This window comes from Varanus komodoensis, unplaced genomic scaffold (genome assembly GCF_004798865.1).
Source record: "Varanus komodoensis strain SLA01 unplaced genomic scaffold, ASM479886v1 scaffold50, whole genome shotgun sequence".
Taxonomy (NCBI): domain Eukaryota; kingdom Metazoa; phylum Chordata; class Lepidosauria; order Squamata; family Varanidae; genus Varanus; species Varanus komodoensis.
The window spans coordinates 1,525,011-1,539,947 of record NW_025336088.1 but is presented as its reverse complement, the minus strand read 5'-3'; the positions used below and the strand labels follow the sequence as shown (position 1 = coordinate 1,539,947).

General features: G+C 40.2%; 1 protein-coding gene across 3 annotated transcripts in view; it reads left to right on the top strand.

The window, feature by feature from the left end:
• ODAD4 (outer dynein arm docking complex subunit 4) overlaps nucleotides 1-14,937 on the top strand; it is a 38,773-nt gene that overhangs the window by 21,516 nt on the left and 2,320 nt on the right. For all 3 annotated transcript variants that reach the window (XM_044447100.1, XM_044447099.1, XM_044447101.1), the window contains 5 exons: nucleotides 2,268-2,492; nucleotides 7,591-7,798; nucleotides 10,139-10,225; nucleotides 12,924-13,120; nucleotides 13,919-14,019. In XM_044447100.1, the coding sequence (XP_044303035.1) occupies nucleotides 2,268-2,492; nucleotides 7,591-7,798; nucleotides 10,139-10,225; nucleotides 12,924-13,120; nucleotides 13,919-14,019 (818 nt within the window). The remainder of the gene's footprint in view (nucleotides 1-2,267; nucleotides 2,493-7,590; nucleotides 7,799-10,138; nucleotides 10,226-12,923; nucleotides 13,121-13,918; nucleotides 14,020-14,937) is intronic.

The following is a 14,937-nucleotide window of genomic DNA, read 5'->3' as shown; positions in this document are numbered from 1 at the left end:
ACTCATATTCTGCATTGCCACATTTCTGCATTGCCATATTCTGCATAACAAACACAGAAATGAACTTTGAGGTTAAAGAATTAGAAAACCACCACATCAAAGGCTGTAAACAGCATTTGGCTTCAGTGGGGTTTCCCACATTAAATTATTTTGGTGCTGGGAAGCATATATGAGGCAGCTCTTTTGTAATGCCAGTGAGCAGCCTTGAATGTGCGCACACTCTTCTGCACCCACGCACCTTGATTCTATTAGATTGATCCTGGTTTGTGGTGAAGCATGGCTTGCCATTTTGCCTGAGATGGAAATGTTGCTTGTTCTTTCCCAGAAATTGAGAGTTTAATCCTGGTTTTGCTTGCTCAGGCAAATGACAAATGTATAATTTATCTTAACTCAGGATAGGAGTGAGGGAATTTTGCCACAGACAGGGAGGAGCGATGAACCTGAAGTTCCTCACTGCTCAAATAATACCAATTGTAGCTTTACATTCTATCTGAATGTAATATATGAATATGTCTCCATAGCTGCTATCTTTGCTCCCCCAAAGTTTGTATCTGAGCCTTAACTGCTTCACAATCGATTCTATTCTAGTTGTAGACAGACTTTGAAAGCTCAAATGGTGGTAAATTATGATAAAATTGGTGTTTGCGGCCAGATCTCCACTGAGAAGTTAAGGGAGCTTGTGGTAGTAGTTGTGACTCCATAGTTCAGTATTTGAGTACATGCTTTGCATACAGAAGTTCAGTTTCTCACACTTGCAGGTAAAATAGGTTCTAGAAATGCCAGGAAAAACAGTGCCTCTGTCTGAGACATTGGAGAACTACTCCCTGTTGAAGTAAATGTTACTGAGTTAAATAGACAAATGGTGCTTGCTAGCTAGCTAGCTGTTTATTTATTTATTACAGGCATTTATATCCTGTCCTATTGCCAAGCACTCAGGACAGCTTACAAAATATAAAAGTACAATATGTGACATAAGGCAGATTCTTAGGGTCATATGACTGGAAACTTAGTATATTAAGTTTTCACAAGGGCTGAGGCCTTATACTTGTCGAGTCCTATTATTGTCTTCTGTCTGATTAAATGTTTGTGGTAATCTGATTTTTGCAGTTTGTGTGGGTCATGAGCAGCATCTGGCTGGTTAAATTTTCCCAGAGAAGGAGCATTGTGTGCTTGGAAGAAGCCTATCAAACTTTATCTCTTTAATTGTTTTGTATTTCATATACTCTGGGACAGATGCAGTATTAATTAGGCATGCCAAGCTAGAGTTAAATTTATTTTTAAAAATTATTTAAAATTATATCTTACCTTTAATATGAATGCAATCAGTGCAGCTAACAGTACAAATAAATGCGTTGAATTGATAGTTGATAAATACCGCAAATTTAGAAGCAGTGCTACAGATGAAAACTATTCCAGGAAACATAAAGTAATGGCCTGGGGAAAATAAAATATGTATTTGCCAGTCACCAAAGTAGAAGAATCGGCATCTGGCAAATCTCCTTGGAGGAAGCATTAAATAGGGTAGCACAGTACAACCAAAAAGGCCCTTTTCTCTGATTATTAGTACCCAACATCTGATGGTAGCATCTAGAAAAGGCCTCCTGATTATAATCTTTAGTTTAAATTCTCAGTGCACTGGCTGCTTTATGCAGGAGGAGATGCTATTGAGATTTCCACGTCCCAAGCAGACAAGGAAGCACCAGCATTTAGAGTTATACCTGGAAATGGAATGGCAATCAGATAGCTAATCATTAGTAAGTCAGTCCCAGTTAGTGGTCTAGTAGCCTGGGAGTGCCTTCTCCGTGTAACCCTATCTTCAAAAGTTAGCAGTTAGTGACCAGAAATAGATAATTTTCGTTGTGGTGTCCCATCTCTGGAGCATCTTTCAGGACACTTGCCTCTGGAGGCAAGCTTGATGCCTTATTGGCTTACAACAAATACCTTTTTATTTGCCAAGGTTTTTTGGCATGGCAATTAGCAAAATTTCATTCTTGGCTTTCCCACTGCCACTAGTTTTACTCATTACTTATTGTTTCTGCTGTCCATATGTTTTGTGTTTGTTTGTTTTATATCCAAGTTTAATACTATTTTATTGGAACTCTTAAAATGTGAAGCTCACATAAAGTGGAAAAGAAAGGCAATATCAATGTATTCCAATAAAGACAGAAGGCATTAAATAGATTTATACCATAAATTATTATAAACAGTATTGTCTCACAATTCCTTCCCCCCCCCCCTGTCAATTTCTGCTTTTGGCCTCCCTTCAGACTTGACTAAAAGCACTACAAAGCAAGGAGTAACTGTTGGAGACCTGATCCAGGAAGGACTTTCCTATCTGGACACCCGCACAGATTTCTGGCAGCAGCAGAAGCCAATTTATGCCCGAATCAGAGACCGCAAACTCATGCTGAAAAGATGGACCCGAGATCAAAAACGAAAGCCCTCGGAGGTGGCCAGATACATCCTAAAGAGCATGGAGGACATTGATATGTGTAGGTGACACTGGTGGAAAGTTTGCTGATGGGAAGAAACAGCCTGAGCTTTAGGAGGGGTTTATTTATTTGCTGCCTCAAGTAACATAGATAGGCAGAATAGGAGATGTTCTGAATGAGACAATGAATGAGCCCTTTGTGATATATAAGCCTAAGGGTTTCAGTTGACATGTAATCTAGGCAAGATCCCTGGACATTGTTACGGCATATGCCATGATGTTTCTTTCTAAAAGGGACATACTCCTAGAGGTTCTCTGGATGTGCCTCTATTACTCTACCGGGAGCTACTGAAATATAGATACATTCTCAACATCATGTTAGTTCTATGCTTCCTTTTGTACGCAGGAGCATACAGCATTTTACTATGTGGCATGACAGGCGAGCTGGCTTTGGTACTTAATTCAGTTTCCCTCTGTACTTGTAGGTTGGCACATGAAAATCATACTTCAGAACACATGGAAAAGGCTCCAAAGTCTAAATATGTGATTTCAGCCTCAGCACTATTCATATATCTCAAACACTGCTTTACTTTTAATGAATGTACCCACTTTAAGGGTGAAAGGTGGAGGCAATTGTGACATGAACCTCCTTATATATTGAAGACAAAACTTGTTTTTTTTTATGAAGAGGTGCTAAGACAAACATTGCTTTGGGGAGAAGTAAGCCTGTAGCTGCTAGCCTGTTTGTTTCAAGAGTTCAATGGTGGTAGAGAAACTCATCTTATTTGAAATAATTGTTCTGAAACAAGGTTCACTTCCCAAAAAGCACACAGATAAGTTCACTGGATGGCAAGCATATGTTGTGACTAGACAATATGACTTAGACTGGGAGACCAGGATGCAAATCTCCACTCAACCATGAAGCTTACTGGTTAGTTTTGAGACCTAGTAATCACAGCCTAAATTATGCCACAGGTTTGTTGTAAGCCTAAAATGAGGCAAGGCATCATGTATGCTACCCCATATTTTTTTGGAAAAAGATTGTAATAAAGATGAGGATAAAGGCAATAATGTATTTTCCCAGAAAGGCTCTGATAAAAAGTCTTAAGGTGCTTTATGGAATAGGAAAAGATCCTTCTGAAAATCAAAAACTCAAATGAGGGAAGTTGAAGCATTATATTTTAGCCTAGTTTACTTAACAGGATTGTTGTGAGGTTGAAATGTTGCTCTGAGTAACTTGGAGATAAAAGAGACAAAACATGCAAATCATATGTCTGCTGAGGTTAAGCAAAAAGCAATGTTCTCTTTTCATGATGAAATACATACTTCACATGTGCAAAGTTAAATCCTTAGAAGCCTGGCTACTTGTAGGCCATGTCCCTTTGCGAGCCTTCCTTCATCTCTCTCAGTAGAGCAACAGTTTGCTTGCTGAGATCTCTGGCCTGATGCTGTTGCTATATAATAACAGTTCATAACAAGACTACATTCATAAGTGATTTGTTCATGGATGAGGGAGCTGACTTATCATGTATTACTGAGACTTGAGTAAGCAAACAGGGTGGAGTGGATCTTACTCAGTTTTGCCCAGCCCAAGTACTTGGTGCAATACCACCAAAGACAAGAGGGCCCAAGACAGAGCTGTTGCTATAATCTCTCAAGCCTCCAGCTTTCTTTTCAGGGAACCTCTCCACCCTAGAGCAGGCTTTGAGGGCCTGCATCTGGTGTTGGGCCACTGGGACAAATTGTGGATGCCCATCTTGTTGCCTAGCAGCATCTCTGAATGAACTTACAGAGATGAGTTTGGGTATGGTGTTGAAGAACCCCAGGACTATGCTTCTGGCAGATTTCAACATCCATGCTGAGGCTGCTCCTATTGGGCCAACTCAAGGCTTGATGGTTTTCAGGACAATGATGGTTTGTCATCACTCCAGTGTGCAGAATGGGATATACCATTGTTCTGTTTTTTCCTTCAGGATGAGGGATGGGGTGGACATGAAGAGGATTCTGAGTGGATAAAAGAAAATACTTATTTACATAGCACATAGTTAAATTATGATATTTACTTCCACAAGATGTAGTAATGGCCACTAGTTTGGGTGGCTTTAAAAGGAGATTGGACAAATTCATGGAGAAGAAGGCTGTCGATGGTTACTAGCCCAGATGGCTGTATGCTCTGATATCAGAGCTCATATGTGTATAAACACCAGCTGCTGGAAAACAGGGTAGCAAGATGCTGTTGCATTCATGCCCTGCTTGTGGGATCCTCCGGGCAACTGGTGAACGGGACTTTTGATCTGGTCCATCATGGCTTTTCTTATGTTATTACCTTGTCATGTCATGGTCAGATCATTTCCTGATAAGATTTTGTTGTGGCACCAGTTCAACCCTACAAGGGTTGAGGGGCCTATTGGGATGAAATCTGAGGGTTCCTGAATGCCCTGGGGACTTGACCAGTAACCCCATAGATGCTCTTTTTTCACTGTGGAATGGTGAGATGAGTCAGATTGTCAAGAGAAACATTCTTGAGTTAATGGTTAAGTAAGCTGAATGACAGAGCACACATGGTAGAAAACCCAATGCAAGGCAACAGAACATATTTTGAGTACATAATTATGTCTATTCCATGGCAGTAAGGGCAGCAAAGCAATGAAGAAAGCTGCTAATTTTGTTACATCCTCAAATAGCCACCCAGCCGAGAATATCCAGAGAATGGGATATTAGAATGCTTAAAAGCCTGCTGTGATCAGTTTGTCAGACACTTTGAGTTGCTTGCCTCTTTGTCAGTTTGAATACTGTTGTTATGCCAGGCCTGAACAATGTGTCTCTTGCATCCACTGATCCGGTCACTTGGGATCAATTTCAGTTATTGTGACCTGAGGTTATGGGCATGGTGCTTGACTATCCTCTTGACTCTCACCTGTCATGTTTCATTCTAGCAAGCCATGGGGGGGGGGGGCAGGGGGAAGGAGGGATTTGGTGAATGTACCATTTTGAGAGAGAGCACAGTTCACTGTCCTGAAGGAAGTGCTCCTGTATCTCCTGAAGAAGCCCAACCCTGGACCTAGAGATTTTGAACAAACATAAATTATGAAAATTAACTTTTGGGCAATGTGCATAATCAGGGGTTGTGGTTAAGTAGCACTCCTAGAAAAAACAGATTATCTGGACTCATACCAGTCTGAGTTCAGGTTTGTTTATGGGACTGAATTAGCCTTGGTCACCCTGTTGAATGAGGCTTTATCGAGAAAAAGAAATAGGGGAAATGCAAACCTCTTACTCCTAGATTTTTCTGTAATACCATTGACTGTGCCGTCTTGAATTATCCTGGTGGATTGCAGGCATTGTATAGCAGTGGTTCCAATCCTATCTAGGGGCCTGGTTTCAGAGAAAAACACTGGATGATTCTGATTCACCCCTCTGGCAGTTATGCCTTGGGGTTTCATGAAGTACCGCCTTATCCCCAGTGCTGTTTAACTTCTATATGAGCCCATTGGGAATGATCACTAGGGGATCTGAAGAAGGGTACCATCAATATGCCAATGATACCCTGCTCTGTTGCATTGTAATATCTGAATCAGGTGAGACAGTGCAGATTCTGAACCTCGTCCAATAGTAGTGGGCAAGATAAGGGCCAATGTACTGAGGCTGAGTCCTGGGAAAATAAAATCCTCTGTTTGAGTAGTTGTAGGGCCTAGGAGGTGGATAGTTTGCCTCTTTTTGATGGGGTTACACTGTTCTTAAAAACAGGTTTCTAGTTTGAGCGATACTTCTTGATCCATCTTTTTCACTAGAGGTTCAAATAGGCTTTAATGGTCAGGAGTGTTTTTTACCAGCTTTGGCTGGTGTACCAATTGTGCCTGCTTCTGGAAGGAGACAGCTTGGGCACAGTGATTCACATACTAATAATCTCTGGATTGAACTCTTATATGGGACTGTGCTTGGGGTCATTTTGGAAGCTGCAGCTATTGAAATAAAAACATAAGAAAAGCCATGTTGGATCAGGCCAATGGTCCATCCAGTCCAGCACTCCATGCGCGCAGTAGCAAACCAGCTGCTCATAATATTCCTCAAGCAGAGTGCTAACAAGAGTTCCACCTGCTGAAGCTCCTCAGTAATTGGTGCACACAGGTATGCCACCTGGAGATAGCACATAACCAGCCTGGAGATAGTGGAGATAGCACATAGCCAGCTTGGCTAGTACTCATTTATAGCCTTCTTTATGAATTTATTTATTTTATTGATTTATTTGTTTATTAGATTGATATCCTGCTTTTTTCTTAGAACAAATTCAAAGTGGTTTACATGATTTTCCTTCTGTTTCCAATTCTGTTCCCACAGCAACTCTGCGAGTTAGTTTGGGCTGAGAGTCTGATTGGCCCAAGTTACCCAGTTGGCTTCATGACTGAGTGGGGACTAGAACCCAGATTGCATGAGTCCTAGTCCCATGGTCTTAGCCATTGCAGCACACTGGCTCTCTAAATTTGTCCAAATTTGATGAATATCTATAGTATAGGTGTTCTGCTGATTAGTAAAAAAATGAATCTGTGCATTCCTGGACACTATTTTTATTTATTGGTTTTATTTCCATAATGTCTAATAGCCTATTGGATTGTTGCATTTTGGATAGTTGCTGTATGCTTTACTGAGGTTTTATTTATTGTATCCTTTTTATTGTGGAGTGTTTTGTTATATTTTATGATGAAAGCCAGTCATGATGACGACGATGATGATAATTTCCTGCTAAATGGAACTTAGATGGCAAGAATGGGAAAGACTTCTGCTTGAGATTTGCTCAATAAGAATGGCCAATCCTGTGCTTGATGGACCAGTAATTTAACTGCTGTCCAAGTGAAAGACAAACATGAGAACTACCTTGTTGGGTCAGACCGAAAGCCATTCCTGGACACTCTTTTGGCTGAGGAGTGAGATAAAAATAGTGACCAGATAGACTGCAGGGCATGGAGTAATTTTAGCAATAATATTAGCCCAAATCTGTTGTTTGACTGCCACAAACAATTTGAATATTGAAAATGAATAATAAAGGACAAGGTGTTACTTATTGGCTTTTTGGCTAAGATCAAGTGTAAAGGACAAGATCCAGATTGATTGGGATTGTACATATGGGCTCATATTTTCTTCTTCTTGTCCCTTTTCCACAGTGTTGACCAGTGGCTGTCCTGAAAGAAGTTGCCAGAAAGCTGAGCGAGTTCTCAAAAAGATCCAAGGCTGGTCTGATGATGAGATCCCCAACAGGAATGAGCTGGTTGGAAATATCTACAGTTGCATTGGAAATGCTCAGATTGAAATGGGGAACATGGGGGCAGCTTTGCAGAGTCACCGGGTGGATCTGGACATTGCCAGAGAAAAGTAAGCTTGTGTTTGTGCTTGCTCAGGTGCCCAGTCTATACCAACATCATATAGCACTTCTTGAGTGTTCTTCATTTCATCACGTTAGTCCAGACATTTTCTGATCCTGGGGTCTTCAGCTTTCCTAAAAAGAACAGGACATTTGCAAAGCACAAGTTCTAAGTCATTGGATCTGTGAAGAAAAGTTTGGAGATGTACAAGGAGTGTCTAGTGATATATCTCAGACTTGAGGTGGCAGGTTTGGGCCCACTTGAAGGAGGAAGTATTCACTGCATCTGGATTGAAGCACAGTGATCAAAACCTGGTTCATTAAAAAAAATACTATAATTTGAATTTAGAATAGTGGGTGGTTGGGGCAAACCCAGCTTTGACCAACCTAGTTGAGTCACCATGGGATTTTAATTTTTTAAAGGAAGCTACTGCAAAACAATAGTATTGCTTAAATCTTGGCTGAATGAGTGCATCCTGTTTTGGCTATCACATTTTCAACTAACATATCAGCAGCTAACATTCAGAAGAAGGACAATATAAATTACTTTCGGTACTTGAGCAGATGAACTGTTTGTGTTTAGTTTAAATGAAATAAAATGTATGGGATGAAGGGCTGCTGTAGAGAAGTTTAATTGTGAGTTTTCAATTCAGTAGCTGCTCTTCAAGCTTGCAGTTCCCTTCCACTGGAGACTGTACATCTTCCAGAAACAGTAAGATTTTTTCAAAAGTTCAAATTGATTTTTAGTGGCAAGGGATATGGTAGAATAATTAGCATGGAATTGGGGCAGTCTATAAGATTAACCAGTCAATATAACTAATGAAAAATGTACGCGGGCGTAGCTCTTAGAAGCAACCCCAACCCCTCAAATGACATAAATGGCAGGTGATGTTAGTGTTTTTGTGCGTAACACAAAAGCATCCCTCATTTTGAACATTAATTTAGTAAAGTTATGTGTCCTGTTTTGGATTTACAACGGAAAACCATGAGGTTTATTTATCATCAAGATGAGAAAAGGGTAGACTTTGTGACAGTGCAAAGGTTAATTGAAAGATCAACCAGTGCTTCTTAGTGTCTCAGCATCCATCAGTTCAAATCCTGAGGTCTTGAACTAAGGAGCATAGAAGGGAAAAAGGAAAAGCAAAACTTACCATGGGAAACAAGACACTTTCTAGGTCATTCAGATATCGCCTGAGGTCTAGTTCTTGTCAGTGGGAGACTGCTTGGGAACCCTGAATCTTGAGCTTCATGGAGGAAAATGGAGTGTAGGTGTACAAGAAATATTTGTTAGCAGCCAATTATGATAACAGCTTCAACTGAGCTTCAGGCTCCACTGAGTCATTATGTCCTGAGGCCATCATGTACAGAAAAATTTATTCTGGCTCCACTCACAGGCTGCTTAATCTATTCAATTTATATCATGTCTGTATACTAAAAATGGCACTCAAGCCAGCTGACCTCATGGTATATATTTAAAAAGGCAGTTTCATAGTTTAAAATTGTTCACTTCTGTACCATATAGCATCACTGTACTATTTCTGGTATTTTGAACTCAGGTTGACTGGCAGTAGGAGGTGATGGAACAGGATGAGAAACCAACATATATTTTGGAGGATTTGGTTTCATTCTTTGACACTAAGGGTTTCTTATCTTTCTACTGCCAAGGTATCTTGACTTGACTTCTTTTGCTGTAATGCTACTGACTGTTCAGGAACTGCAAGATTTAGGATTCCAGTTTTTTGATTGTCATCATTGCCTGAGCCATGTTATTCAGAGAATTATTTCATTCTCTGGTGCCTAAAATGTTCAGCCTAGCCTAGCCATTAAAAAGAAGTTCAAATCAAGACATTCAAATTTTTGTTGCCATATTACACTCACAGAATATATAAGAGGCTCAAACTCTTGTAAACACCCTTTTCAGCAACAACCAATCACTTCATTCCTTCTTTATACATTTTCTGTACCTCTTTCTTAGTGGATTTCTCTCCATTTTGTTTTGAAACTAGAAGCAAGTCAAAATCTGTTCTGCCTTGTTGCCCCACCATTTCCTCTTGTGAGCATTCATTGTCTTCATCTGTAAAGATGTTCAGATGTCTTCAAACCTCAGAAAGCTTCATAGCATTTAAAGTTCGGCCTGCAACATACTTTTGGTATAAATTTACCTTTGGCAAATTCTAGACAATAAGCATCTTTTACCTGGAAAATGCTGTCTTGGTTCTACTCCATTGATGGCACAATATAAATTTACTACAGTGGTAGCAAGGTATAGGGAAGGAGGGTAGGTCAGAGATTTCCCCAAGATGTTTTGAGATAACATACTTTTCAGTCTTTTTCTTTTGCCTTTATTTCAGCAACCTGACTGATGCCATCTCCAGAGCTCTTGACAATATTGGCCGAGTGTATGCCCGCATGGGACACTACCAGGAAGCCATTGAAACGTATGTGAAAGCCAAAGACTAACAAAGCCTTCTGCAGTGAGGATGGTCTGAAACCAACTGCTTTGCCTTTGATCTATAATACTATAAAATGGAACTGTCATGGCTTCCTGTCTGTAGGACTTGTGAATTAACGTCTAACAGTGAATTCTCACCACCCTCCTAAATTTACAAATTACAACTCCTTGAGAGAAGCAGTGAGGCACTAACAGGAGTTGTTTTCCACCATAGTTGCTGATAAATACACATGAGGGGATAGTGGCCCTCCAGATATGGTTGGATTGCCAGCCAGCTTGGTCAATGGTCATGGAAGATGGGTATGATGGCATTGATAAGGAAAATTTCCAAAGGGTGAAGTGTATAGGAGGAGTTCTGTGGTGGGCAGGGAGATACAAAATGCAGAAATTTATAGAAGAATAGAAATATTTAGTGATAACAAACACTGATTTACAACCAGAGTTAAGTTATGTTGGCTCAGGTTCCACAAAACTAAGAAACTGGAAATGAAGGCTAATATCTTAACTGACATGCCCTGTGTTTAATGATGAGGTTGTGCAATGTTTGATTACAGCTCAGCCTTCAAGAAACCAATGAAAGGCACACCTCAGCAAGCCAAAATAACACACATCAATAGATTCACCAAAATTTGGGGAAAAAACTGAGCCACTGCTTGGAGTAGAGTATATCTGTGGCAATTTTCAACACTATTTAATTTGCTGTACTTTTAGCATTTTTTATCAGATCTTTTTGAGTTTTTCCACAATTAAAGACCTCATCAGGGAAATTAGAGATACTCAGTCACTCAACAACTGACATTTTTAAAGTAGTCCAATCTTGAGGTTTATAATGGCAGAACCTGTTTGTTTGTTTGTTCTGGTGACTCAGCTGACGATGCCATCCCATGTCTGTTTAATGATATTGAAACTCTCAGCTAGTTCATGTAAAAAAAGGGTTGGCAAGCCTCAGTATTTGGTTTGAAGATTCAGAGTCCCCAGAAGGCTCACACTCAAAGTGAGGAACTGAAACAAGGGAACAAGTTTATTTCTGCCAAGGTGAGAGCTTTTGCTATGAGCCTTAATCTTCTATCCATAAGGCTACAACCCAGCTAATGAGGCTCAGCTAGGCTTTCCTCATTCATCAGCTGCTATCTCCTATCCCAACCAAGTGCCACTAGGAGGCACCTATTGCATCCCAGGTACCACCTCTTAAGTTGCTATGTAGCAATTATATGGAAAAGCACAGTAGGGGACAAGAGTAGATCTCTGTAATGCTGGTGCAGTGATGGGCTTAACAGGGCTTGACTAAAACCATACTGGGGGATTTAGAAAGCTATATATTTATATAGATAGACAGACAGACAGACAGACAGACAGACTCAACAGCCCTTCTCTTCATCCGCCGAAATTGAGAAATAGACACATCCCTGCTCTTCTATATGCAGAAAGTGCTGTGCTACTTTCTCAAACACAGATTGGCCTGAGACAGGCACTCCATGTACTAGCTGAGCATTGCCAGCAAGATGGTTTAAAAATTAATTACTCTAAAACCAAAAGTGTGGTTTTTGCCAAGCGCCCTAGGATGCATGTTTGGCAACTTAATAACCGTCTAATTGAGCAGGTCAAATCCTTCAAATATCTGTGGATATTTCATGCTACAGGTAACCGTAAATCTCATGCTGACTATGTCATCTTAAATGCACAAAAAACTGTCGGCCTTACAAACCTTTTATTTCTGTAAAGGTGCACAGTATATACCGGCAGCATAAAGTCTTCTCAGCTAAGATTCAAGCCCAGCTCCTGATTGGAGCTCAGTTGGGACCCTACAGGTCTTTTCTTCCCTTGGAAAAAGTTCAGTCTAAGTTCCTGAGTACCATCTTCTAAGCACCCCACTGTGTCTCAAACACAGTCATTTGACGTGAAGCTGGCCTTTTTAAAAATTGAATCTTCGGCCTGGATTTACATCTTTTCTTACTGGCTCAAGCGCCTTTTTTCCAGCTGGATTGGTCCCTTTAATAATGACCAACAGCTTTCAGAGCTTTTGGAGCCAGGCAATACAGGTCAAATTGCAATTATATGGTTATTCATGGCCAGCTCTCTCTTTGAATGGCTATGAACAGGTGTTAGCAGAACTTAAACAGTGGGCCATTGATTTAGAGCTACAAACAGATTATCCAGTTCTGTCCAGAAATACCTTCCTGAACCATTCTACACATCTTCTTTAACCAGCTAGATATCTCAGTAGCATAACAATCCCCAACTTTAGAAGGGCTTTATCTCTAGTCAGATTCAATGCCTTCCCAACAGCCATTACTGAAGGGAGATATCAAAAAATATCCCTTGAACAGAGACTGTGTCCATGTAGGGGAGAAACAACTGAATTGCTGGAGCATGTTATTCCTTACTGCCCTCTCTATACAGGTGCTCACCAGGAACTGTCATCCCCACTCCTTTCTAAATATCCAGGTTACTCCTTTTTATCTTAAGTTACTTTTATCTGATCAATCCAATTTTATCTCCTTGACTACAGCCAAATACTAGTAGTTTGTACCAGAATGCTTTTATTTTCTTATCTTAATTATTGTAATTTTATTAGTACTGTATTTTTCTTATTTTTAATTAATTGTAATTTTGTGTTTTATTTATTGGCTGGTCCATATGAATAAAGAATTCATTGATTGATCTCTGTTTTTTACTTTGCAAAGCTGGGAAGAGAAAATTCCTCTTGTAAAGAGCAATTTGGAGAAGACTTGGTTGTTCCATGAAATTGGCAGATGCTACTTGGAGCTCAATAATGCAAATAAGGCTCGGGACTATGGCGAGAAGTCCCTGCAGTGCGCAGAGGAGGAGGGAGACATTGAGTGGCAACTCAATGGTGGTGTGTTGGTGGCACAAGCACAAGGTGAGCAGTTTTGCATAAATCTTGCATTTAAACACCTTTCTTCTCTAGCTGGGCTGTGTCTGTTATGTAGGGCTGCCACTGCTTTTCTGACAAAAACTAATTTTTTAATCATCCTGGGCCTGTGATTGCCCTTGAATTGTTTTTCAGTTAAGGGTGGAATATAAAAAGTTTAATAACTAATGACAGAGAATATCAATAAGAGCAGTATCGCCTGTTTATGTTCTGTCTGTGATGAAAATAGTTGTCTCTGCTGAACTGCCTCCCATATAGTACAAGAACTTTGGTTGGCAAAGAAGTTGACAATCTTAGTCTGCACATTTGCCTTGGAAATGCAGGGAAGGCCAATACAATATAAAGGCAAATTAGGCATCTGTCTGGGGAGCCAACATCCACGGGTGTCTGCTTCAGTGTCTTGAAAAAGAGCCATGACTTGCACTTTTGAAAGAGGCTGAAGGAGACAGTTCAGCAGCTTGTGAGCATTTTTATTTAATTCTGTTTTTCAGGTGACATGGCTCTCTCCTAACCTCTGTTGTATGCACAGAGTGCAGACAAGGATTAAACACATGATATTAAAAATTAAAATTAATAAACAGCATCATGGTCAATTCCTGCAGTTTTATTATACTGCACAATAAACAGAAGCAGATGGAATACTCTGCTCTTCTGCATATTATCACAAGAAAAGTTTAATAATCATTTAGAAATATATCAGGTAGGGATTAGTTGTATGGGTTTCCCAGAAGACCATAATTTGCTGATTTTTATCCCCTCCTTTTTTTTGGAAAACAACAAAAACAGTGAAACTGGAGGATTTCCAGTCGGCAGTCACATACTTTGAAAAGGCTCTGGAAAAGGCAAAACGCATCCATAATGATGCAGCTCAGCAGGCAATAATAATTGTAAGTATTTGGCTATAATCAACAGGCGGAGGTTGTCAGGGGAACTAGAAAGATGCAGCAGGGTGAGATAGAAGCACTAATTTTCCATTATGGCTCAGGATTCCCAAAGTGTGGGTTGTGGCTGCACTGCGCTTGCTGAATGGGAGCTATAGGACCAAAGCATCGTTGGTATAGGATCAGAACTTACAGGCTGAGCGTCAGATGGCACAGAATGTGCATGATATGTTGTGTGAACTGGGCAAACAGGGATTGAAGTGATACATAAGATTAGCCAGTGGCAAGAAGGATTGGACAGAAGGCAGTAGGGGTTGGCTGGGCACGGAAGAATTGTTGCAGGCAGCACTGGAGCTAGAGCAATATTCTCAGAAAAGATTTGTAATTGGGGATGACAGCAACTTCATAAGCACAGGAGGGAGCAAGTGTCACAACTTCTTAAAAGTTTGGGCAAGCCTGTAGAAAAGAGGAAAATAATGCCTCCTTTCCATTCATGCTTTCTATTTTGAAGAGGTAAACTTGGAGAAGTAAGTTTTTTGTTTTGTTTTTTGTTAGATTTGTAGCCCATTCCATTAGCTACAAGGCTCCCTGGGTGGGTTACAGATGAACAATCAATAAAATCATATAAAAACACATAATAAACATTAAAATCACATTTTCATTTGTTTATGGAAGAACAGTTATTAGCTATGATAGCTGAACAGAATCTCCATGTTCCAAAGCAGTGCATCTGTGAATAATAAGTGCAGAGAGAAAGAGTAAGTCAGGATTGCTTGTGGGCTTTCCAGTAGCATCAGGCTGGCTATTGGAAACAAGATACAGAACTAGATGGATCTTTGGTCTGAGTCAGCAAGGTTCTTCTTGTGATTTGTTTATTCACTCTTCAAGTACAATCCTCCTGGTAGCTCATTCACGTGCTATTTT